This window comes from Oncorhynchus mykiss, chromosome 10 (assembly GCF_013265735.2).
Source record: "Oncorhynchus mykiss isolate Arlee chromosome 10, USDA_OmykA_1.1, whole genome shotgun sequence".
Lineage (NCBI taxonomy): Eukaryota > Metazoa > Chordata > Actinopteri > Salmoniformes > Salmonidae > Oncorhynchus > Oncorhynchus mykiss.
This window is the reverse complement of record NC_048574.1, coordinates 27,137,914-27,164,296: the sequence shown is the minus strand read 5'-3', so window position 1 is coordinate 27,164,296 and position 26,383 is coordinate 27,137,914. Positions and strand designations below refer to the sequence as shown.

The 26,383-nt window shown below is 42.1% G+C and overlaps 2 protein-coding genes across 6 annotated transcripts in view; both read right to left on the bottom strand.

The window, feature by feature from the left end:
* Positions 1-203: 203 nt before the first annotated feature.
* On the bottom strand, positions 204-4,348 carry orai2 (ORAI calcium release-activated calcium modulator 2). 5 transcript variants are annotated; one of them, XM_021617922.2, is made up of 4 exons: positions 4,214-4,348; positions 2,061-2,104; positions 1,657-1,892; positions 204-1,412 (listed from the first exon to the last, which is right to left on the bottom strand). In XM_021617922.2, exons 2-4 carry the CDS (start codon positions 2,095-2,097, stop codon positions 807-809), a joined length of 879 nt encoding a protein of 292 aa, XP_021473597.1. In that variant the 5' UTR covers positions 2,098-2,104; positions 4,214-4,348; the 3' UTR covers positions 204-806. The 5 variants fall into 5 exon arrangements, with proteins under 5 accessions (XP_021473597.1, XP_021473598.1, XP_021473596.1 ...); XM_021617923.2 differs by having other exon boundaries at positions 4,224-4,348; XM_021617921.2 differs by lacking the exon at positions 4,214-4,348 and adding an exon at positions 3,017-3,794.
* A 423-nt stretch (positions 4,349-4,771) lies between these two features.
* bckdk (branched chain ketoacid dehydrogenase kinase) overlaps positions 4,772-26,383 on the bottom strand; it is a 31,608-nt gene continuing 9,996 nt past the window's right edge. Inside the window, exons 4-11 of the mRNA XM_021617920.2 lie at positions 23,687-23,734; positions 21,705-21,824; positions 21,487-21,585; positions 20,522-20,595; positions 12,262-12,390; positions 10,392-10,481; positions 7,207-7,362; positions 4,772-6,682 (exon numbers count right to left, since the gene is read on the bottom strand). Of these exons, the coding sequence (XP_021473595.1) occupies positions 6,538-6,682; positions 7,207-7,362; positions 10,392-10,481; positions 12,262-12,390; positions 20,522-20,595; positions 21,487-21,585; positions 21,705-21,824; positions 23,687-23,734 (861 nt within the window). The 3' untranslated portion in view covers positions 4,772-6,537. The remainder of the gene's footprint in view (positions 6,683-7,206; positions 7,363-10,391; positions 10,482-12,261; positions 12,391-20,521; positions 20,596-21,486; positions 21,586-21,704; positions 21,825-23,686; positions 23,735-26,383) is intronic.

Genomic DNA, 26,383 nt, shown 5'->3' with positions numbered 1-26,383 from the left:
ACTGTGCTATCCAGCAACTTCGCACAGCCATTTAAGAGTGAGACAACATTACACAGGCAACAATCAACAGCCCAATCAACTCTATGCGTATATGTGACCAACAGATGTATCTCCGTATTCCCAGTCATGTGAAATCCATAGATTTGGGCCTAATGAATTTATTTCAATTGACTGATTTCCTTCTATGAATTGTAACTTTGAAATTGTTGCATGTTGTGTTTATATTTTTTGTTCAGTGTACATTACACACTGTTTGGTGCAGCATTAACACCTTAAAAAATAAATGGACTTTTGTTTCCACCTGCTTCTGCATCTGCTTACAACTCTGGTCTCAGTGTTGATCATAGCCTGACAACAATAACAGCCTTGTGAGAACAAGTTAAGCACATGTGAGGGTTGACACCACTTCCTTAATGAAATGTGGAGATGACACAAAACTACTAACAAAATAGCCCTTTAAAATAATCTTTAAAAATATAATCAATACATCTCTCAAGGAGACAAGATACTATTTTCCAAATCAAACAAACATACTATGAACTTTGACCTCCATAATTTGGTAGAGCTGAGAATTCCTTAAACTTCCCACATATTAAGTGGAGTTTTGGGGCTCTCTGCCAAAAAAACTTTAAGGAAGACATTAACAATGAACAGGCTAGAGGCTGAATAAGAAAGGGTGCTTGATAAATAGGGGATAAGGAAATCCTTAATCATCCCACTTATTCAGTGGAATTTTGGTGCTTCTCAACAATGTGAGAAGGCATTGACAGTGGACAGGAAGAGCATAGAGAGAAGAGCTAAAGAGATCACACTGCCTGTAGGCCTCTCTCGCACCCGTCCAGCAGCACCTTAATTTTGTGCAGTTCCTCAATCTCCTGGTGGTGGCGCTCTGTCTTGTGGCTCACCAGCGAGCGGTAGAAGTGGATGGTGAATACCACAAAGATAACCCCCACCGGCACCATGATGATGGTGGAGGCCAGGGCTGCCTGCCAGCCACTGTGCCCTGGCGGAGGGGTGGGCTTGGGTGGCAGGGCGGGGCCGCTACAGTTCAGCTTGGATAGTGCCAGCTCTGCGGCAGCCACCGCCACCTGGTTGGCGGAACTAGAGTCCACGGGCAGGAACTTGATCCAGCAGAGCAGCACTACCTCTGCCAGGAAAAGCAGGATGCCCAGGGCAGTGGAGAAGCCCCAGGCCAGCTCGATGTAGTGGTGCATGCGCTCATGGGGTGACTCGCTGACTGAGTTGAGGTTGTGGATATTGCTGACTGCCTCCACGTTGGGTAGGATGCAGGTGCTGATGAGCAGGGCGAGCAGGTGCACAGACACCAGCACCGTAGTACAAACGCTAAAGGCAATGAGGAGCATTTGTGGGTAGTTGTACTGGATCTCCAACTGGACCTCCACCATTGCCACCTAGCACAACACATAGCACCATCACTATCACAGTCCACAGTGAGAAGGAAAGCAACTTGATTTTCAGACTGGTTAAAATGCTATTAATAGCAGCAGGGGAGTGCTTTTTTCCCCCTCTAGGTTTATCAAAAAAAATTCTGTCTCCAGGAATACAGTGTACAGGCTGCCAGGGAAATTGAGTTTAAAAACAACTTTGAAGGGATTAGCCCTGCTATTATCCCTGAAAAACAGTGGGGTGACTCACCATAGCGAAACCAGAGAGCAAGGCAGAGGTGCGGCTGGAGGCTTTCAGTTTGGCCCGGCTCAAGTAGAGCTTCCTCCAAGACAGTGCCTGCACAGAGTGGTGGTTGGAGGTGACCAGCTCCAGGTAGCTGCGGCGCACCCAGTCCCTGTAGTCCATCCCTCCACCCTCCGGCATCTGCTCAAAGCCCCCCGGGGCTGGGGAGCCCATGGGCACGTTCAGCTCACTGCTCATGGCAACTAGCGGACAAGAAGGGATGAAAATGTTAAAAGAAATAACACAAAAAGAGAATGATGAGATTTTCCCAGATTTCATGTTTATCATCGGTGGGCCAATTTGACAGTGTGGTCCAACATTGTAACATTATTGCTGAATTCCTGAGACATATCTGAACCTAGGCTACTCACATGGCTGGTCTTCTCTTGTTTTATGAGTGGCTTTCATCACCTATCTACAGTTGAGAGCAAAAAAAATTAACACTTAGCAGTGAGTCCTTGAAAGTATTGATTGTGCCATAATACCAGCTGTAGCAACAAGTGCCCGAGTTACATCCTTGTTAGCTAAGAATGTAACTCCAGTGTTAGACATATATACTAGAATCGTGGTTCCCAGGACCCCTGGGGGTAGTTGGCCTATTCACAGGGAGGGGGGAGGGGGGGGGGGTACTGCGAGCAGAGCAAAATTCAGTAGATGGTACAGTATGCAAAAAAGGTTCGGAACCACTGTACTATAACATAGAGATAAAGAACTCCGATTGTAAAACATCTCCTTTTAGTCATACACTGAATCAAATAAAAACGCAACATGCAACAATTTAAAAGATTTGACCGAGTTACAGTTCATATGAGGAAATCAGTCCATTTAAATAAATTCATTAGGCCCTAATCTATGGATTTCACATGACTGGGAATACAGATACCTTAAAAAAAAAAAAAGTAGGTTGGGATGTGGATCAGAAAACCAGTCAGTATCTGGTGACCACGTGCAGCATGACACATTTCCTTTGTACAGAGATGATCTGGCTTGTGTAATGTTGTCCCACTCCTCTTTAATGGCTGTGTGACCTTGCTAGAAAATTGGTGGAAACTGGAATGCACTGTCGTAGACGTCGATCCAGTGCATCCCAAACGTGCTCAACGAGTGACATGTTTGGTGTGTATGCAGGCCATGTACGAACTGGGACATTTTCAGCTTCCAGGAATTGTGTACAGGGCCTTGACAATGCATGGCCCCATGTTGCATGCTGAAACAAGAGGTAACGGTGGTGGATGAATGGCATGACAATATGCCTTAGGCTCTCCTCATGGTAGCTCTGTGCATTCAAATTGCGTAAATTGTCTGTAGCTTATGCCTATACCCATACCATAACCCCACCATGGGGCCCTGTTCACAACGTTGACACCAGCAAACCGCTTGCCCAAACGACACCATACAGGCTGTCTGCCATCTGCCTGGTAAAGTTGAAACCGGGATTCATTCTTGAAGAGCGCACATCTCCAGCTTGCCAGTGGCCATCGAAGGTGAGCATTTGTCCACTGAAGTAGTTTACAAAGCCGAACTGCAGTCAGGTCAAGACCCTGTTTAGCCCGACGAGCATGCAGATAAACTTCCCTGAGAGTTAAGCAGAAATTCTTCGGTTGTGCAAACCCAGTTTCATCAGCTGTCCAGGTGGCTGGTCTCAAACAATCCCACGGGTTAAGCAGCCCGATTTGTGGAACTCCTGGGCTGGCGTGGTTACTCGTGGTTGTAAATCCGGTTGAACGAACTGCCAAATTCTCTAAAACGAGGCAGCTTATGGAAGACAAATTAACATTAAATTATCTGGTAGACATTCATGCAGTTAGCATGCCAATTGCACGCTACTGCAAAACTTCAGACACGTAGCCTTTAAGTTTGTGTAGATATTGCTACATCCTGGTCAGGGAAATTCAACCGGATACGACCTTGATGCCTACCTCGGTAAATTATTTACAACTTGGTCAAATTATGAATAGCTAATTAATTTTGTGCGTAATACTCAGGGATCTTGCCAAATGACGTCACTGACTAGCGTTCTACTGGTCACAATGTCACTGAGAATAGTTTAAGCGATAATTACAGAAGCTCATTCGCATCCCTCAGTCAAGGAAGTTTTTTTGCTAAATTAAAATGTCAATTTTTCTAATTAAAAAAAAAAAAACGTATGAATGTAACGCAATCGACAACGTTGTGCAACGTAGGAGATAACAATTGTTTTTAAATCCAGCAGGCTAGGTAAATATCTTGCGCTTACTTTAGTTAGCTATCTTGTTAACGTTACCAGGTTAGTAAACAATAACCAAGCGTGGAATGTCAGCTAGCTAGAAAATAAGTGCAAACAAGTGTCATCATAAAATGTTTAATTCCTTAGTCATTTCAGCGTCCATCAATCCAAATTTTCGCTACGGCTACTTAGTGATGCGACTTCCTGGCACTCTGGCTAGCATCGCGTTGGCGATGTTATGGGCAAGCTCAATAAACAGCTACACGATTGACCTTTTTGCCAAGACGTCATTTGACCTTTTTTAATGCAACCACAAACCTTGACGTACTTCGGTGAATATTAAAGGGCGATGAACCCCTTGCAGTACGGTAACTTGCTGAGAGACTTCACTGCTATTTTTCCTTCACCGTACGGAGCATTCTGGTCACGTGACATCTGCATCCCATGAAGAGAATATGGCTACAATTAACAAAGTGGAGCCATATAAACAATAAGGAGTTTAAACTAGACCACCTCAATAACCCAAATTGTGATCCTCATATACAATGAATGAGACTACAGGTTACATGTGTTTTCTACTCAATTTATGAATTACAATAATTGTAATTGCTCTGATAAATCAGTAGGTCTTCAGCATGTGGGGCTGGTGCTGGTTCTCAAGGTATTGCTGACCATGTCCAGTTTGGACACAGTCACCAATTTGATTGAATTCAAAATGGTTCTCTCAAAAGGAGGAGGCTGGCTATGGAGGTGCTAGTAAAAACAGTTTGAATAACAAAATTATTACAACCGTAAAACATACACCTCGACCGGTCAGTCACTCTTACAATTCAGTCATCTCTTTCCCTTTCACACCGACAGACAAACTTCCAATTCCACCTATGAATAGATTTTAATAATGCCCAAGAAAACTTAACAATGACAGCGTTAAAATAGACAGACAACCAATCAGACAAAGTAATCTATGCCAGTGCAGACTGCTAGTAACCCACTCCATAATTTGGCAATGTATTAAAGGAGAAGGAAATAATATGGGTGTGTAAGCCTTCATTTCATGACCATAAAACAGTGTTAACAAAAAAAAGACCACAAAACCTATGACAAGTATGTTTCCAGAAAAGTCCCCCCCTGCCCAAAAAGTTGACAGTAATGATGTAAAACAAGCATTAAATTATAGAGTTATGACTTGTATTAGCAGTAAAAAGCTATATATTATGCAGATTGTTTTTGTCAGGCTTCATCTCTTTTGCAAGCAGGGGGCAGATTTGAACAGGGCACATCATTCATGAGGTGACTGAATTCTAGCCAATAGGATTTGTCATGCTAGAAAGAGCCTAATATTCTCTACCTAGTCCCATCCCAAAAATGTAAAATCACAGGGAACGTCTGTTAATCACCAGAGGTATATTTAGCGAGGTGAAACATTCCAAATGTTCCTCACTGATGTATATACTTTTAAAGGATTACGTGCCAATTCACAGCATTCTTATGCCAGCAGGCCAGACCACATACCTAAAGTGAAATATCTGGATAATTCATGCACATTAAAATGTCCACCATACTCAAAGTAAGGTTTCAAAAGTTTGATCAAACTTATTGACCCTTCTCGGAATGTGCTCAGTAACAAATGCCTTAAAACAAAGAACATTTAAAAAATATTAACTTATTGACTGATTTAACACTTTCTCTGCAGATAAATAAGCAAAAACATTAATAAAAACATTACTTCTTTCAGTGTATTGGAAGCATTTTTTTTTTATAAACTTTAGTTTAGGTATTAATGACACAGCAAGAAATGAGCCCCCCCCCCCAAAAAAAAAATGAAATGTTTTTCAACTTTCTATATTAAATATACTAACGAGTGTGAAATTGCATTACAGATAAAGATGATATTGAGCAGTGCTAATGGTTAAGTTAACATGTCGTCGTAGGGACCAGCATCACACACACAGTAAGGCAACTGAACATTTACTCATGACCTTGCCTAAGCGCTTGACAAAATGGCACTGAAGCAAGAGTTAACTCAACAGTTCTTTCTGCAAATCAATTCATGAGTGTAGTTCGATTGGTGTTTTGCCAGTTTCCTCCATGGTGTCCTCCACAGGCGATTCAAGAGGTCTTTGAGGGAAGCTTCATCTAAACTTCAATAATAGCCACTGGAGTGTGTTAAATGAGACTCCTCTCTTCCCTGCTTCTTTAGTCTATTTATATTTGCCGAGGTTATATGCAACACCAGTAACTTGCAGGCAGACCAAATTAACTTCTTTAAGGCTGAAGTTTTTTTTCCCTTTTCCTTTCTACCACAGTAACATCAACACTAACCACCTTGCATGCTCTGTTAATGACCTGTATGCTCAAGAGTTAAAAAACCCTCACAATGCTGAAGAGATGGGCGATAAAGGGAAACACAAAACAAAAAAAGGTGAGAGCGCCAAACCGGCCACCATCTTAGCCCGTTTAAAGTCTTGAGGCGAAAAAAGGAAACTTGTAGAAGTGAGTTGTGGGGAGCCAACTGCCAATTTATCACTGTAGACTAGCCCGGGCTAATGCTGAAATGGCTGAGCCCCTTGGTGGAAATGTCTCTGTGCTCCCTGTATCGCCACCCCCTTTCCTTGGTCTCCAGGGCTAAGCAGCAAGTGATCTTAGACGCGGAAGCTCTCTCCCTTGCCGTCTATGTGGCGCAGGCGCAGGTATACATCGGTGCCGATGCCCTGCATGGACTGGATGGACAGGGAGCCGCCCAGGTACTCGGCGTACGCCCGGGAGGTGGGCAGCCCGAAGCCAAACCTGACGGGTACACAGAGTTTCTCATACATTAATATTATAGAGTTTTGTAAACTGGCACAATTAACATGAATTGATTATATCTTTATTTTGCATTGCAATGAGAAAGGACCTCCTAGAGAAAGCAAAAGGCATATAAATTGTTTGGGGATGCTAAACGAAGATGCAAACATTACCCTCATACAGTCGCAAGATAAATAATTGCACTAAGGACGTATTTCGTAGGTGTCATCTCCATGACTACTTAAAAGCAAAGAACAGTTCATACAAAAAAAAAAAAAAACTTTTTTTACTTACATATCCATTCCCCAACAAGTCTCAATAATTCATAAGATGAAGTAAACCCATGTGAATCAAATTCAATTGTATTTGTCACTTGCTTTGGAAACATCAGAGGAATGGAATTGTGTGTCATTGACCGTTTTACTTTACATTGGCATTCCATGGCACACAGGAAGTCAATTCAACCCTGCATTATGAGAGTAAGAACCGATGCAAGAAACAGTGGGTTTCCCAGTCTTACTCACCCGTGCATGGGGCCGGACTGAGGGCCGCTGTTGGTCATGGTGTTGAAGAGGTTGTTCATGCGAGGGTCTTGGTTGCTCTCTTCAGCTGTGCTGTAATGGTAGTCTGTCACCTTGTCCAGGATCCTGTGGGGGATTCCGCCACCACGGTCTGAGATCCTGACAAAGATGGAGGATTGCCCAGGGTTACACAACCAGCTAACATTAATTGTGAAAATGAACACTAGTTGGCTATCCCTGACATAGTAGTATGATGCTGAACATTTCTTCAAAAGTAGGTCAACTGAAACCAAAGAAAGAAAGGGCAGACATTTACAGTATAAAGGATTACATGTCTGGCATTTTCTGATGATTGCAATTATTTTTATCCCATTCAATGGTGGTCAATGGCAAACTGATCATAACCTAATGCTAGCGCAGAAAGCCAGTATCATCCTTTGGTCTTGCATTCTCCTATATGCCAACCTTATGTAAATACATTTGGGAATTACTAGAGTACAAAAGCACTTAATACACTGACCTGTTCTGCAATCTGGTGGTCAAACATTTTAGGCTCAGTTTCACGTTGTATTAGTCGTATGTATAGGATACGCATGTCATACATCGTCCAACTAAATGCTTACTTGTAGGTTCCGTCGACAATGCAACAATTAGAAATAATGAAATACGAACATGAATAGGGGGGGGGGGGGTAGGGGTCAGGTGTAAACATTTAGCAGTATACTAAGATTCTGGTAGCAGCAGTTGTGCATGTGTCGCATGACTGTATATGTTTATACATTACCGTTCAAAAGATTGGGGTCACTTAGAAATGTCCTTGTTTTTGAAAGAAAAGCAAAAAAAATAAAATTGTCCATTAAAATAACATCAAATGGATCAGAAATACAGTGTAGACATTGTTAATGTTGTAAATGACTATTGTAGCTGATTTTCATTTGTTTTATGGAATATCTACATAGGCATAGGCCCATAGGCAATAAAAACTGGCCTTCTTTAGACTAGTTGAGTATCTGGAGCATCAGCATTTGTGGGTTTGATTAGAGGCTCAAAATGGCCAGAATTAAAGAACTCTGAAACGTCAACAGTGAAGAGGCGACTCCGGGATGCTGGCCTTCTAAGCAGAGTTGAAAAGAAAAAGCTCTCCCATACTGGCCAAAGAAAATAAAAGATTAAGATGGGCAAAATAACAGACACTGGATAGAGAACAGAAGAACTGCCTAGAAGCCAGCATCCCGGAGTCACCTCTTCACTGTTGATGTTGAGACTGGTGTTTTGCGGGTACAATTTAATGAAGCTGCCAGTCGAGGACTTGTGAGGTGTCCGTTTCTCAAGCTAGACACTGTAATGTTATTATCCTCTTGCTCAGTTGTGCACCGGGGCCTCCCACTTCTCTTTCTATTCTGGTTAGAGCCAGTTTGTGCTGTTCTGTGAAGGGAGTAGCACATAGCGTTGTACGAGATCTTCAGTTTCTTGGCAACTTCTCACATGGAATAGCCTTCATTTCACAGAACAAGAATAGACTGATGAGTTTCAGAAGAAAGTGCTTTGTTTCTGGCCATTTTGAGCCTGTAATCGAACCCACAAATGCTGATGCTCCAGATACTCAACTAGTCTAAAGAAGGCCAGTTAAATTGCTTCTTTAATTAGAACAGTTTTCAGCTGTGCTAATAATATTTGCAAAAGGGTTTTCTAATGATCAATTAACCTTTTAAAATTATAAAAACTTGGATTAGCTAACCACGTGCCATTGGAACACAGGAGTGATGATTGCTGATAATGGGCCTCTGTATGCCTATGTAGATAGCATTAAAGAAAAATCTGCCGTTTCCAGTTACAATAGCAATTTACAACATTCAAAATGTCAACACTATTTCTGATCAGTTTGATGTTATTTTAAAATGGGGAAAAAAGCTTTTCTTTCAAAAAACAAGGACATTTCTAAGTGACCCCAAACTTTTGAATGGTAGTGTATGTGTGTGTGCGTGCTAAGGTGCGGAGAATCAGAGCAGGTGGTCAGTCCAGTTTGTGTTCAGCAGTCTGATGGCTTGTAGATAGAAACGGTCTCTGAGCCTGTTGGTATCAGAACTCATGCGCCGATACCTAGTGGTTAGAGCATTGGGCCAGTAACCAAAAGGTTGGTGGATCGAAACCCAGAGCGGACAAGGTAAAGATCTGTTGTTCAGCCCCTGAACAAGGCAGTTAACCCACCGGTAGGCCGTCATTGTAAATAAGAATTTGTATTCACTCTTTAGAGTTTTCCCTCAAGTCAGCCTCGGAGAGTGAAAGCATCTAGTCATCCGGAGCAGCGAGTCTTCCTGAATGGCTTGGAAGTGGGCATAGAATGTATTAAACTCATCTGGGAGGGAGGCGTCGGTGGGCACCACATAGCTGGATTTTCATTTGTAGTCTGTAATAGTCTGAATCCTTGCCACATGTGAGTCGGAGTTGTTGATCAATTTAAGTCTATTTGTGTCCCCAATGGATTTGCAGAGCCCGTACCTGCTTGCCTTCTACGAATCGTGCGCCACAGAGTCATCTGGGTTCATTCTGCTAACATTGAATGCTGCAGTACAGGTTCAACATTGTACAGATAGCCATTCATCCAGGGTTTTTTTAGCATCAGAAACTCCAGATCGGGTGAACAGGAGCTCAATGTTTACAACTTCGGGTCACCAGGAAATGTTTGAGGAAACAAAGCCCCACCTTACCAGAAGCCGCCATTCAAGCCATTCGGAATATGGAGAAGTTGTCTGGTTGAATAGCAGAGTCGAGTGTATTGTCCGTGAGCCACGTCTCAGTAAAAACTAAGACACAGAGGGACATCAGGGAATGCTGTGATTAGAGCTTTGCTCAGAGTTCAAAGTTCATTTTCCATCGATTGGACATTAGCCAACAGGATACTAGAATCAGTGTCAACATCCATTTAAAAAGGTTCTTAAACATGGCACTAGAGTAGAAGAAGTCTGACGGTGCTTCCAACGTGGTCCGGAACCCATTCCCATGGTGTCCACACTGGGCCCGATAAGAGTGCAGCTTAGAAACACTCCCCCTGATAAGTTGTCAGGTTTCCCATTTAAACGGTTAAGCCCAGAGTACGGGACTCCTAATTATTTAATGTTGTTAAAAGGAGTCTTGAGTAGATAGAGGTAAAAGGTCCCCACTTAGTGTGCCAAAGGTAACCCACTCACCTGATGACAAAGTCCACGTCATTGTTGGCGATGGTGACTCCGACATCAGGTACATTGTAAGGCGTGTCGAGGTGGCTTTCCATGGTGGCCCTGTGGGGACACAGGTAGAGGGGAGGTCAAGAGCAGGCAGAGTGAAGATATTAGCCTCTGTGGTCCTTCAACGTAACCTGACACAGAATCTATTAACAGGATTGTTGAGGGATTCACTGATAGATGACACTTGTGTAATGATCATGCACCCTGAAACAGTCTTATGGGAACGAGGAACATAAGTCAGAGTGAATGGTTTGTCTGCTAACCGCAACATCTGAGAAAGAGCTCCAAGAATAGAAAACGTTCCTAATTGGATTTAATGGCTGATTAGAATCTTATTTGAAAACACATCCACCTGCTAACACACACAATCTAGCATCCCTCTCACAAGTTCGAGTGCCAGGGCAACATTTGACCGCCAAGATCAGTAGACTGTGGCAGAGTGGAATGTTAGCTAAAACAACCTAACTACAAGAGCACACTGCTTAATAATACTTCATTAGAGGAGAGGTCAAACTAGGGATTTAGTTATGTATAGTCATAAAAAGGCTACCATGGAGTCTGATGTCCTGCCAGAAGTTGTCATAAGGGATGAGGGAAATTAGCTATTTAAAACTACCAGGGAACAACCACAGACTAACTTTTACATTCTCAAGGGCGTTCGCTCTGGCTGTGCAACACCAACAGTGTCCCTTTCGCATTCACAGTTCAGATTCACCCCTATTAGTCCAGAAGGAATGTAGTGGGGTTTGGGCCAAGACCTTCTGCCAAGGACACAGTGTTCCAGAAGAAAGACGGGGTCTGGGGCCTGTACAGTCAGGTCACTGTCATGGTGAGAAAGGACAGTGGGGTGGATGGGCAGGGAGTTCTAGGGGGCTAGAGTTACCCGTGGGGTTAACTCACCCCCCCCCCCAAAAAAAAAACCAATACTGCCATTTAAGACAATAGACAACGATTTGTGCTTCAGGAATGCACATGTAACAAAATGTAGGCTACCCGGCTGGACAAGACTTGTAATGTGCCACGTAAGCGCAACTAGGCCTTGAATAGATCCTCATGTTTCCATTCACAGATCATAAATTAGCTGGAACCACAGATACAGTCACAGCCAACTGTCAGGGAAAGTCAAATAGCATGAAAGGTATACAAGGGATCTCCCCCCCAACCCAGATGAAAATCGTGGATACCATTTTTATGTCTCTGCGTTAGCGCATTGACTGGAAGTCTATTGGTATCTGCTAGTTAGCACTGGCTCCCGAAACTACCTCCAACTTCCTTCATACTGGACACAGACATAAAAATGGTATCCACAAGTTAATCCGACTCAGGTGAAGTAGATAAAACATTTAAATAAAAGTATCCCGTAACATACATTTCAGCTGAGCCAAGAACTTCCAAGATAAAAGGTGGTAGACAGGGGAAAAGCATGGAAATAGGTCACATACACACACAAATATATATAGTATACGTTGCAGCACTATGGGATTCACAACAAAAAAGAATGCTATGAACACACAACCAGTCAGAAGCTATACAATGTTCCCAAACAAGAAAAACACTGCTGGCCTACTTATTATAGACCATTGTCATAGATCATTCTAAAAGTCCGTTATGATGGCTTGGGGACTGACAGGTGACGGAAGGCACACTTGTCACAGGCCCTGTTTTTATTGACTGAGGTGTCACAATGTTGGCTACACCATGTTTGAAACTCAATGTTGGTTTAATTACACATTTCTGTGAGATCTCGGTTTGGTGATGAACAAGAACAACTCACAAAGGTGTATTTCATGTGACTGTCAGTTTATTGGTTAGGAGAAGGAAAATGTTTTGGTACCTCATGGCGTTCTTCAGCAGCTCTGGCAGGATGTAGTCTAGGGGCAGAGGGATGAAGGGGAAGCGGGCCGCCACATGGCCATTGATACGCACCCGCGGGGAGTTACCATACTGGTGCTCACACAGACGCCTGCAGAAGACATGAGGGAGCCATAAGGAAACACACAAGATTACGATTGTGTATGGAAACGCATTCTAACCATATATATATATATATATATGATATTTGAGATTCTTCAAATAGCCACCCATTGCCTTGACAGCTTTGCACACACTTGGCATTCTCTCAACCAGCTTCATGAGGTAAGTCACCTGGAATGCATTTCAATTAACAGGTGTGCCTTGTTAATTTGTGGGATTTCTTTCCTTCTTAATGCGTTTGAGCCAATCAGTTATGCTGTGACAAGGTATGGGGGTATACAGAAGATAATATGGACTTGGTCTTTTACCAAGTAGGACTATGGAAAGAACAGCTCAAATAAGCAAAGAGAAATGAGTCCATCATTACTTTAGAACATGAAGGTCAGTCAAATCTGGAACATTTCAAGAACTTCAAAGTTTCTTTAAGTGCAGTCGCAAAAACCATCAAGCGCTATGATGAAACTGGCTCTCATGAGGACCGCCACAGGAATGGAATACCCAGTTACCTCTGCTACAGAGGATAAGTTCATTAGAGTTACCAGCCTCAAATTGCGGCCCAAATAAATGCTTCACAGAGTTCAAGTAACAGATACATCTCAACATCAACTGTTCAGAAGAGACTGCGTGAAATCAGCCCTTCATGGTCGGATTGCTACAAAGAAACCACGACTAAAGGCCAACAATAAGAAGAGACTTGCTTGGGTCAAGAAACACGAGCAATGGACATTAGACCGGTGGAAATCTGTCCTTTGGTCTGATGAGTCCAACTGGGAGATTTTTGGTTCCAACCGCTGTGTCTTTGTGAGACGTGGAGTAGGTGAATGGATGATCTCCGCATGTGTATTTCCCACCATTAAGCATGGAGGAGGTGGTGTTATGGTGTGGGGATGCGTTGCTGGTGACAGTCTGATTTATTTAGAATTCAAGGCACACTTAAACCAGGTTTTTCCTCTAGGATTTTACCTGTGCCTAGCTCCATTCAGTTTATTTTTTATCCTGCAGTCTTTACCAATTACAAGCATACCCAAAACATGATGCAGCCACCCTTATGCTTGAAAACATGGAGAGCAGTACTCAGTAATGTGTTGTATCTGCCCCAAACATAGCACTTTGTATTCAGGACAAAAAGTTATTTGCTTTGACACATTTTTTGCAGTTTTTCCTTTAGTGCCTTTGCAAACAGGATGCGTGTTTTGGATTATTTTTTATTCTGTACAGGCTTCCTTCTTTTCACACTGTCAATTAGGTTAGTATTGTGGAGTAAATACAATGTTGCTCCATCCTCAGTTCTTCTCCATCACAGCCATTAAACTCCAACTGTTTAGAAGTTAAAATTGGCATCATGATGAAATTCCTGGGCAGTTTCCTTCAAGGGGAAGGCAACAGGGTTAGGAAGGACTCGTCTATCTTTGTAGTGATACACCATCCAAAGTGTAATTAACAACTTTACCATGATCAAAAGGGGTATTCAATGTATGCTTTTTGTCTTCTGACCCATCTGCCAATATATCCCCTTCTTTGCGAGGCATTAGAAAACCTCCCTGGTCTTTGTGTTTGAAATTCACTGCTCAACTGGAGGACCTTGTACAGATCATTGTATGTGTGGGGTACAGCGATGAGGTAGTCATTCAAAAATCATGTTAAACACTATTATTGCACACAGAGTGAGTCCATGCAACTTGTGAAGCACATTTTCACTCTTCTTTAGGCTTGCCATAACAAAGGGGTTGAATACTTGACTCAAGACAAAAAACAATTCCAATTTGACACTATGGGGTACTCTGTGTAGGCCAGTGACAAAAAATATATACATTTGATCCATTTTAAATGACTTCTGAAAGCACTGTAGTTTATCCAAAAAAAACAAGTGGTCTGCTTCATAGTTATTGACCACATATGGGGCGGTAGGGTAGCCTAGTAGTTAGAGCGTTGGACTAGTAACCGGAAGTTTGCAAGTTCAAACCCCCGAGCTGACAAGGTACAAATCCGTCATTCTGCCCCTGAACAGGCAGTTAACCCACTAGGCCGTCATTGAAAATAAGAATTTGTTCTTAACTGACTTGCCTGGTTAAATAAAGTAAAAATAAATACAAATATTTTGAGGAAAGACATCCAGTCTGCTCTAATGTGCTGATCAGTGCTAAAATGAGACTCATAACTGGTCTGCTCTTTAAAATCAGGGAGTCTGTGAACACAGGGCTGCATGTAGAGGAAAAGGACAGCTTGTTGATTCAGGGTCTGTCACCTTTGACTCAGAAAATCTGCATTAATACCTTTGTTCTGATGCAGCCAGAACCCAGCGACTGGAAAGAGTTTGAGAGAGTGTTTGAGAGAGAAAGAGAGCAGCTGCACATTCCTAGAGAGGCTGAACTGGGACAAGTGCACAGAGGCTTGTGAAAAGTGTGCTTGACTGTATGCGAGTGAGTAGGAGTGGACATTATTTGGATACGTTCATTGTGCCACACAGAGCTGTGATAAAGACGTTGACCTTGAGAAGACCCTGACACAGAGCCAGTGTAAAATATCAATATCATATTTAGTTCGATTTCAAACATGCCACATTCCCAGCTAGGGGGAAAGCCAGCTCCAATGCATTACAGCACAAAACACAACTCCTCCAGCTCTCAATATTGACCACCATTTAATTGGATATTTGAGTTATATAAAATAAATACAAAAGTGTACTATACCTGACAGGCATCAGTGGTTTAAGTTCATTTTCCATCCATTGTGGGCTTTGCCTGTCAAGCAGCAGAAGGGCACATTTGCCCATGTATCGCAGCTAGAAATAATGTTTGCAAGCTTGAAACTTTATAAAAGTTGCCTAAATATGTTAAGTTATGTACTTTTTTTCTCCCCACTCAACATACCTAAGCTAGCTAATATTATACCCGTTTCGGCCTCCCGGGTGGCGCAGTGGTTAAGGGCACTGTACTGTTAAGAAGCAGTGCGGCTTGGTTGGGTTGTGTATCGGAGGACGCATGACTTTCAACCTTCGTCTCTACCGAGCCCGTACGGGAGTTGTAGCGATGAGACAAGATAGTAGCTGCTAAACAATTGGATACCACGAAATTGGGGAGAAAAGGGGGTAAAATTCACACAATATATATATTATACCCTTTTCAACATTGATTTTTAAGACGGTTTAATCATGATTACTTCTGAAAATCACCTATACACACACAGACATTGACGGATCATGTCAATTTGGCTATCTAACAGGTAGACCAACGTGTCAAACTTGGCCTTTGTCAGCCAATACAGAAAGATTGGGAGAAACTCCAGGCACATAGGCATTGGCTTAAAATAGGTTTAATCTACCAACCAATTATCTCTCTCTCTCTCTCTCTCCCCCCCACCATGCACAACAGCATGTGAAATGTATTGTCCATCAGTGTTGCTTCCTAAGTGGACAGTTTGATTTCACAGAAGTGTGATTGACTTGGAGTTACATTGTGTTGTTTAAGTGTTCCCTTTTTTTTTTGAGCAGTGTATATATGAACTAGATTTATGTTTTGCATGGGCTGCGTCTCAATCCACCGCAGCCGGCGAGTTACAGCAGTGTTTGTCAGACCATGAAACATCCCAAAAATCAGTCTGCTCACAAAAATGACTAGCGTCCAAACAGTTTGGCCTACGTTTTGCACTACGACCCCCCTGGGACTCATCTTAAGTCTGAACCGTTTAGGCTACAAAGGGGAGTCTCACATTTTACTCTACGACACCCACAAATGTAACAAGACTTGTCTGAAGGTAACCAGTACAAAATAATATATATGGAAGTATGGAGAGTTGTGCCTAACCCCCAAAGAGTTAAAAAATAATATACACACACTCACACACACTTCCTGAGCTTTCTTATATTTCCTAAATATAGGACTGACACCTTTTTAAACCGTCTTGGACATTTTTTTTCCTTTACCCTTTTCTACCCAATTGGTAGTTACAGTCTTGTCTCATTGCTGCAACACCCGTATGGACTCGGGGGAGGTGAAGGTCGAGAGCCGTGCATCCTCCCGAAACACAACCCAACCGCACTGCTTCTTGACACAATTCCCACAACCCAGAAGCCAGCCACACCAGTGTCGGAGGAAACACCGTACACCTGGCAAACGTTTCAGCGTGCACTGCAACCGGCACGCCACAGGAGTCGCTAGTGCGTGATGGGACAAGGACATCGCTGCAGGCCAAACCCTCCCCTAACTCGGACGACGCTGGGCCAATTGTGCACCACCCCATGGGTCTCCCGGTCACGGCCAGCTGCGACTGAGTCTGGACTCGAACCTAGAATCTCTAGTGACACAGCGGTGCAGTGCCTTAGACGACTGCACCCTTTTGCAATTATGTTAGCACAGCTGAAAACTGTTGTTCTGATTAAAGAAGCAATAAAACCGGCCTTCTTTAGACTAGTTGAGTATCTGGAGAATCAGCATTTGTGGGGTTCGATTACACGCTCAAAATGGCCAGAAACAAAGACCTTTCTTCTGAATTTTGTCAGTCTATTCTTGTTCTGAGAAATTGAGGGTATTCCATGCGAGAAATTGCCAAGAAACTGAAGATCTCGTCCCACACTATGTGCTACTCCCTTCACAGAACAGCACAAACTGGCTCTAACCAGAATAGAAAGAGAAGTGGGAGGTCCCGGTGCACAACTGAGCAAGAGGATAATAACATTACAGAGTCTAGCTTGAGAAACGGATGCCTCACAAGTCCTCAACTGGCAGCTTCATTAATTAGTACCCACAAAACCCCAGTCTCAACGTCAACGGTGAAGAGGCGACTCCGGGATGTTGGCCTTTAAAAATAATGAACTTGGATTAGCCAACACAACATGACATTGGAACACAGGAGTGATGGTTGCTAATAAAATGGGTCTCTGTACGCCTATGTAGATATTCCATTAAAAATCTGCTGTTTCCAGCTACAATAGTCATTTACAACATTAACAATGTCTACACTGTATTTCTGATAAATTTGCTGACATTTTAAAAGGACCAAGAACCCACCTAAAGGGGTCCTAAAATTCTAGATCAAATAGCTAAATGATCCATGGTATGACCATCTTAAAACTATTCTATACATCAGCATATAACCAACATCTTAGAAAAATAACTATGATATAGAGCTTAAACTTCCAATTGTTTTGCAAGAATCACATTTTATTTGTCACATGCACCGAATACAACAGACCTTACAGTAAAATGCTTACTTACAAGCCCTTAAACACCAATGCAGTTAAGAAAATACCTTTAAAAAAAGATAAGAAAATGAAATTATTAAAAAGCAGCAGTAAATAACAACTGCGTGGCTATATACAGGGTACCAGTACAGAGTCAATGTGCGGGGGCACCGGTGTCAAGGTAATATGTACAGACGTGGCCAAAGGTTTTGAGAATGACACAAATATTAATTTCCAAAGAGTTTGCTGATTCAATGTCTTTAGATATTTTTGTCAGATTTTACTATGGAATACTGAAGTATAATTACAAGCATTTCATGAGTGTGAAAGGTTTTTATTGACAATTACAATGAAGTTGATGCAAAGAGTCAATATTTGCAGTGTTGACCCTTCTTTTTCAAGACCACTGCAATCCGCCCTGGCATGCTGTCAATTATGGCAGCCCATTCTTGCATAATCTGTTTGGAGTTTGTCAAAATTTGTGGGGGTTTGTTTGTCTATGCGCCTCTTGAGGGTTGACAACAAGTTCAATGGGATTAAGGTCTGGGGAGTTTCCTGGCCATGGACCCAAAATGTCGATGTTTTGTTCCCCGAACCACCTAGTTATCACTTTTGCCTTATGGAAAGGTGCTCCATTATGCTGGAAAAGGCATTGTTCGTAACCAAACTGTTCCTGGATGTTTGGGAGAAGTTGCTCTCGGAGGATGTTTTGGTACCATTCTTTATTCATGGCAAAATTGTGAGTAAGCCCACTCACTCCCTTGGCTGAGAAGCAACCCCACACATGAATGGTCTCAGGATGCTTTACTGTTGGCATGACACAGGACTGGTGGTAGCGCTCACCTTGTCTTCTCCGGACAAGCTTTTTTTCCGGGTGCCCCAAAAAAACAATCGGAAAGGGGATTCACCAGATAAAATTACTTTACCCCAGTTCTCAGCAGTCCAATCCCTGTACCTTTTGCAGAATATCAGTCTGTCCCTGATGTTTTTCCTGGAGAGAAGTGGCTTCTTTGCTGCCCTTCTTGACACCAGGCCATCCTCCAAAAGTCTTTGCCTCACTGTGCGTGCAGATGCACTCACACCTGCCTGCTGCCATTCCTGAGCAAGCTCTGTACTGGTGGTGCCCAGATCCCGCAGTTGAATCAACTTTAGGAGACGGTCTTGGCGCTTGCTTTTCTTGGGCGCCCTGAAGCCTTCTTCACAACAATTGAACCGCTCTCCTTGAAGTTCTTGATGATCCGATAAATGGTTGATTTAGGTGCAATCTTACTGGCAGCAATATCCTTGACTGTGAAGCCCTTTTTTTATTTTATTTTAAGAATGTGAAATGTCAGAATAATAGTAGAGTGATTTATTTCAGCTTTACATACACTCAATTAGTATTTGGTAGCATTGCCTTTATATTGTTAACTTGGGTCCAACGTTTTGGGTAGCCTTCCACAAGCTTCCCACAATAAGTTGGGTGAATTTTGGCCCATTCCTCCTGACAGAGCTGGTGTAACAGAGTCAGGTTTGTAGGCCCCCTTGCTCGCACACACTTTTTCAGTTCTGGCCACAAATGTTCTATAGGATTGACTTCAGGGCTTTGTGATGGCCACTCCAATATCTTGACTTTGTTGTCCTTAACTTCTTGACGCTACCCATCCCGTTAGCGGGATAATTTTCGTCAGCAACCGCTGAATAGCATAGCGCCACAGTCAACTAATATTACTAAAAAATATTCATATTCATGAAATCACAAGTGCAATATTGCAAAACACAGCTTAGCCTTTTGTTAATCCACTTGTCTCAGATTTTGAAATGATGCTTTACAGTGAAAGCAATCCAAGCGTTTGTGTAAGTTTATCGATAGCATAGCATAACATTATGTACACTAAGCATTAAGTAGCTAGGTCACGAAAATCAGAAAAGCAATCAAATGAATCGTTTCCCTTTGATGATCTTCGGATGTTTTCACTCACGAGACTCCCAGTTACACAAATGTTCCTTTTGTTCCATAAAGATTATTTTTATACCCAAAATACCGTTTGTTTGTTGCGTTATGTTCAGAAATCCACAGGAAAGAGCAGTCACGACAACGCAGACGTATATTCCAAATAATATCCATAAATGTCCACAGAAACATGTCGAACATTTTTTATAATCAATCCTCAGGTTGTTTTTAAAATATATATTCGATAATATATCAAACGGGTGTGTAGGTTTTTCAAAAACACCGGGAGAAACAATGGCCGCTTTACTCTGTAGCGCAAAACTCACTCCGAGCCCCCACCTATCCACTTACGCAATGTGATCTTTCACGCTTGTTTTTCAAAATAAAAGCCTGAAACTATGTCTAAAGACTGTTGACACCTTAGGGAAGCCATAGAAAAATGAATCTGGTTGATATCCCTTTAAAAATGGAGGATAGGCATGCATAGGAACAGAGGAGGTTACAAAATAAGAGGCACTTCCTGATTGGATTTTCCTCAGGTTTTCGCCTGCAATATCAGTTCTGTTATACTCACAGACAATATTTTTACCTTTTTGGAAACTTGTGTTTTCTATCCTAATATAACAATTATATGCATATTCTAGTTTCTGGGGCTGAGAAATAGGCCGTTTCAAGTGGGTACGTTTTTTTTGCCAAAAACTAAAATACTGCCCCCTTACACGCAAAAGGTTAAGCCATTTTTCCACAACTTTGGAAGTATGCTTGGAGTCATTGTCCATTTGGAAGACCCATTGCCACCAAGCTTTAGCTTCCTGACTGTCTTGATATGTGGCTTCAATATATCCACATAATTGTCCTTTCTCATGATTCTATCTATTTTGTGAAGAGGTTGAAAAACGAGTTAATGACTCCAACCTAAGTGTATGTCAACTGCATGTTCTAATCCAGACGTAGTGGGAGATTATTCTAAACCAACAATATAATAAGGTAACGAAACACACCACTCACCTTGCAAAATCAACCCATTTCTCAATGATCTTTTTGGGGGAAAGTCGCCTGCAGATGATGCCCACAAAATCAGGCTGCAAAGAAAGATGAAAGGTATATAAGAGGAGATGCACAAGCTTTATTACTGACATGCTAAACAGAGGATGGTTTGCCAAATTTCAGGTCAATGCACAATGTAGTTCAATGGCCAGAATGTATTAGCATAATACAGTAATCTCACAAAACAGTAACCAGTCATTTGACCAATGTTTCAGAAAGAAACCAGGTCTGAGCTGTGAAAGTAGTGGATTACAATAAATAGCAGGAGAGATTTAGGCCTAAGTGTTGTTGGGTAACAAAATCATAAATCTTGGCAGGAGTATCAGGTAACACAATGCTACCCTGAGTCAGGGAGTCTCCAGAACTGGCAAACATGCTTCATCATCCTGAACACCGCCACAGCCTGCTTTACCTGGTTAAAATAAGGATACAAAACTGGGCTCTCGTAAAAGTCATGGGGCCAGCAGACTGCACTGATAATAACGGCTTTCTCCATCTCGTGTTTAGTTTTTCCTGTTAGCTCGCATGAGAGGTGCAGGATCTGGAATCAGGAGTGACACTGCATTTTAATGCACCGGGGGTGTGTGTGTGTGGATATTTGGAGAGAACCCAGGAAACTATACAACTGCACAAACTATTCAGATGTTTTTTTTAATAATACTTATAATCCAAACTAAAAGTATGTGTTGCGGACAGGTTGGATTTATGCAAGCACGCCCTTGTCAAAGGCTCCAGAGTGAAACATAGGGTTCATGTGCTGGTTGGCACATGTTTATAGTGTGAAAATAACCACGTTCTGAGAATGCTTTGCCTCTTCAAATTATAATACATAAAAATTGAATAATACCATACATGTTCCTTTCCTCAATAATAACAGTTTTTCATCTGTTAGCAATTAATGACTAAAAGGTGGATGCGAGACATACGTTTTCTTCGTGCAGGGCAAGGTGGTGTGTGGCCAACATCCGGATCCCCAGGCGGGAGGTGAGGGTGGTGTCCAGGAAGTTACGGACCAGGGTCTCATCCTGGAACATAATACACACACTCTTAAGGCCAGGAATACACCATTCTTTAAAACCTACGGTCACATTACAAAACACACAGTTCCAATAACCAAATTAGAACTTCTACATATGGCCATTACCTGAATGTGCCTCCGACACTCCCTGAAGCCTTCGGCCAGCAGAGTTACTACGTCCTTGTGGTCGTCCAGGAGCTGCTGCACCAGCTTACTGTAGCGAGCCTCCATCTCCTGGTCCTTGATCTGACAGACGATGCAGAGTGAAATCAAAACAAATCTGACCATTATCAAAATCAGAGTTGGAATGAATTCCATTCCTCTCAGATGAATAGGACAATTTCTCCACTAGAGTAAAATTCACTTACAGAACGGGTTGGAATCAACTGTTAATATACATACACACCCATTAAAAATAACTAAATATACAGTGCATTCGGAAAGTATTCAGACCCCTTCACTTTCTTTTACGTTACAGCCTTATTCTAAAATTCTTTGAGGGGGAACACACAATACCCAATAATGACAAAGCAAAAACGGGTCTAGAAATTTTTGCATATGTATGAAAAATAAAACATCACAGTTACATAAGTATTCAGACCCTTCACGCAGTACTTTGTTGAAGCATCTTTGGCAACGATTACAGCCTCAAGTCTTCCTGAGTATGACGCTACAAGCTTGGTACACCTGTATTTAGGGAGTTTCTCCCATTCTCTGCATATCCTCTCAAGCTCTGTCAGGTTGGATGGGGAGCATTACTGCACAGCTATTTTCAGGTCTCTCGAAAGATGTTCAATTGGGTTCAAGTCTGGGCTCTGGCTGGACCACTCAAGGACATTCAGAGGCTTGTCCCAAAGCAACTCCTGCGTAGTCTCGGATGTGTACTTAGGGTCATTGTCCTGTTGGAAAGCGAACCTGAGCACTCTGGAGCAGGCTCTGTTTATTTTTGTCTCAATCCTGACTAGTCTGAAAATCATCCACAGAGCATGATGCTGCCACCACCATGCGTCACTGTAAGGATGGTGCCAGGTTTCCTCCAGACATGATCCTTGGCATTCAGGCCAAAGAGTTAAATTTTGGTTTTGTCGGACCAGAGAATCTTGTTTCTCAAGGTCTGAGAGTCTTTAGGTGCCTTTATGCAAACTTTTACTGAGGAGTGGCTTCTATCTGGCCACTCTACCACAAAGGCCTGATTGGTAGAGTGCTGCAGAGATGGCGGTCCTTCTGGAAGGTTCTCCCATCTCCACAGAGGAACTCTGGAGCTCTGTCAGAGTGGTCCCCTCCCTGACCAAGGTCCTTCTCCCCCGATTGCTCAGTTTGGTCAGACGGCCAGCTCTCGGAAGAGTCTTGGTGGTTCCAAACTTCTTCCATTTAAGAATGATGGACGCCACTGTGTTCTTGGGGACCTTCAATCCTGCAGACATTTTCCTTCGACCTCATGGCTTGGTTTTTTTAGGAAAGGGTCTGAATACTTAAGTAAATAAAAACTGCTTAAAAATGTGTGTGTGTATATATATATATATATATATATATATATATATACATACATACATACACACACCACACATATCTGCTAAAAAATAAAATAAATAAATCGGACACCTGTTTTCGCTTTCTCAATATGGGGTAGTGTGTGTAGATTGCGGAAGATTTTTTATTTATTTAAACCATTTTAGAATAAGGCTGTAACACAACAAAATTGAGAAAAGGTCTAGTGGTCTGTATACTTTCCGAAGACACTGTAGTCAAGAAGTTGCTATCCTCTGTATACCACGTATTACTTTACTTGGAAAGGGGAAAATCTTGGAAATGACAGTGACTCATGTTTTGTTCAACTTAGTGGTCATTTTATCTCAGCTGTATTTGTTACAAATCTTGCCGTTATAGAATCAAAATATCCATTCAAAATGCTATACTTTTCAGCCAAGCAATGACACTTTCAGACAAACAAATACATTAGTCAGCCTGGAGGAGTTGCATGCATGCCAGTCTGACAGCCTCTCCAGCTCCACAGAAACTGGGACAGAGAAATATGGAAGCCCTGGTGGTCAAGCACTTGAACTTGGCCAACCCAACCCCTCGCTGTGTGGCTGTTTGTGACTACTCACTGCTGGGAAGTCACTCAACACGTGGTAGGCTCGAATGTAGAGCTCATGCTGCAGGAGAGGGAAATAGACAAGGGGTGTTGGTTAGAATTTCCCCTCCTCCCAAGCCCCCATAAGTGGGCCTCAACACATCCCATGGTGTCCTGGCCTACAGTCCAAGAACAGAAAGGATGTTTAAGAGGATATAGCCTAGTCTTCCAATATGTCTCAAATGCACAACTGCTTAAATCCTGACTAGTTCAAATTTAAAAAATGTAGTCACATGCGCCGAAAACAACAGATGTAGACCTAACAATATAATGCTTACTTACGAGCCCCTAACCAACGATACAGTTAAGAATAAGTGATAAAAGTAACAAGTAATTAAAGAGCACAGTGAAATAATAGCGAGACTGTATACAGGGGGTAACGATACAGAGTCAATGTGCGGAGGCATCGGTTATTTGAGGTAGTATGTACATGTAGGTAGAGTTATTAAAGGGACTATGCATAGATGACAACAGAAAGTAGCAGTGGTGAAAAGAGTGGGTGAAGGGGGGCCCTGCAAATATTCTGGGTAGCTATTTGACTAGATGTTCAGGAGTCTTAAGGCTTGGGGGTAGAAGCTGTTTAGATGCCTCGGTACCACTTGCCATGCAGTAAGAGAGAACAGTCTATGACTAGGGTGGCTGGAGTCTTGACAAGTTGTTTGAGTGAATGGATAATATTACCACATATTTTTAAAAATATATATGTATTAAAAAAAACAATGTACAGTCATTTGTGAATCACTGGTTATGAGTTGTTGGTAAGGGTGTCGAAACTACTAATATGAAATTCCCCACACAATTGTTTGCTATTCTTATTTATTAGTTGGAAGGAGAATATTCTGAGACAATACATGCTTCTTTACGACACATTCCAGGCACCATTTCATTACACAAAAGCACCTTGGTGCTGTGGGAGAAAAATCTAGGTAAAAGTTCATCCATTTTAAAGACGCTTAGATGAGGTAAATAGGCCATGGGAAGGGAGGAGAGGACAGAGGGAGGAGTAGAAAAAGCTTAACACTGCACATGGCAGCTAGAGAACAAAGGAAAACCTCTAATGTCACAGATGGCCCATCAACTCTACCTCTATAGAATAACTTTTAGTTCTCAAGCCGAAACTTTGTATGCTGATAGACTAATGACTTAATTTAATTGATTACAGTTCCATAGGCATAGAGTGAGGGGCCATTGTTTGTTACATAATAAAGAGTTGGTGATTTACCCAATAATTTACTGAGAGTATATATATATATATATATAAACACCATGGGACCACGCAGCCGTCACACTGCTCAGGAGGGAGCCATGTTCTGTCTCCTAGAGATTAACGCTCTTTGGTGCTAAAAGTGCAAATCAATCCCTGAATAACAGCAAAGGACCTTGTGAAAATACTGGAGGAAACAGGTATGAAATTATCTATATCCACGGTAAAACGAGTCATATATCGACATAACCTGAAAGGCCGCTCAGCAAGGAAGAAGACACTGCTCCAAAAACCGCCATTAAAAAGCCAGACTATGGTTTATAACTGCACATAGGGACAAAGATGGTACTTTTTGGAGAAATGTCCTCTGGTCTGATGACAAAAATAGAACTGTTTGGCCATAATGACCATCGTTATGTTTGGAGGAAAAAGGGGGAGGCTTGCAAGCCAAAGAACACCATCCCAAGCGTGAAGCACGGGATGGCAGCATCATGTTGTGGGGGTGCTTTGCTGCAGGAGGGACTGGTGCACTTCACAAAATAGATGGCATCATGAGACAGGAAAATTAAGTGGATATATTGAAGAAACATCTCAAGACATCAGTCAGGAAGTTAAAGCTTGGTCGCAAATGACCCCAAGCATACTTCCAAAGTTGTGGCTAAATGGCTTAAGGACAACAAAGTCAAGGTAATGGAGTGACCATCACAAAGCCCTGACCTCAATCCTATAGAGAATGTGGGCAGAACTGAAAAAGCATGTGCGATCAAGGAGGCCTACAAACCTGACTCAGTTACACCAGCTGTCAGGAGGAATGGGCCAAAATTCACCCAACTTATTGTGGGAAGCTACCCAAAACGTTGGACCCAAGTTAACAATATAAAGGCAATACACTCAATTAGTATTTGGTAGCATGTAAACTTCTGACCCACTGGGAATGTGATGAAAGAAATAATTCTCTACTATTATTCTGACATTTCACATTCTTAAATTAAAGTGGTGATACTAACTGAACTAAGACAGGGAATTTTTACTTGGATTAAATGTCAGGAATTGTGAAAAGCGGAGTTTAAATGTATTTGACTAAGGTGTATGTGAACTTATGACTTCAACTAATATATATCTATATATACACACACACAGTGTGTAACTATTTTTATAGCTTATTTGCCATTAGTCAGCACCTCTACATATAACAATTTTCTCTGGCGCATGTTTTATTATTAAGAAGCCCATCTCACAAAATATAGGAAGCTAAGAGATGCACCTTAGCAAATAAATGCTAGCAGGGTTTTATGTAGAGCTGGGAAAATAAACCAAAAATGAGCAACACGGACCGGACCATACATTTCAGGCATTTTGCTAATATCGTTCATTACGATAAGTAGCCTAAACTAGAAAATGTGAAGTTTGAGATGAAATAGTTTGCCAATATAGGTGATTGTTAATGGGACAATTGATGGCTACAAC

What these genes read in the sequence shown, in the direction of transcription:
- orai2 (XM_021617922.2), bottom strand. Translation starts at nt 2,097, where the DNA reads ATGAAAGCCACTCATAAAACAAGAGAAGACCAGCCAT. An exon ending in AACAAGAGAAGACCAGCCAT is followed by an intron (nt 1,893 to 2,060) that starts GTGAGTAGCCTA and finishes CTTGTCCGCTAG; the next exon opens with TTGCCATGAGCAGTGAGCTG. An exon ending in TGCTCTCTGGTTTCGCTATG is followed by an intron (nt 1,413 to 1,656) that starts GTGAGTCACCCC and finishes GTGTTGTGCTAG; the next exon opens with GTGGCAATGGTGGAGGTCCA.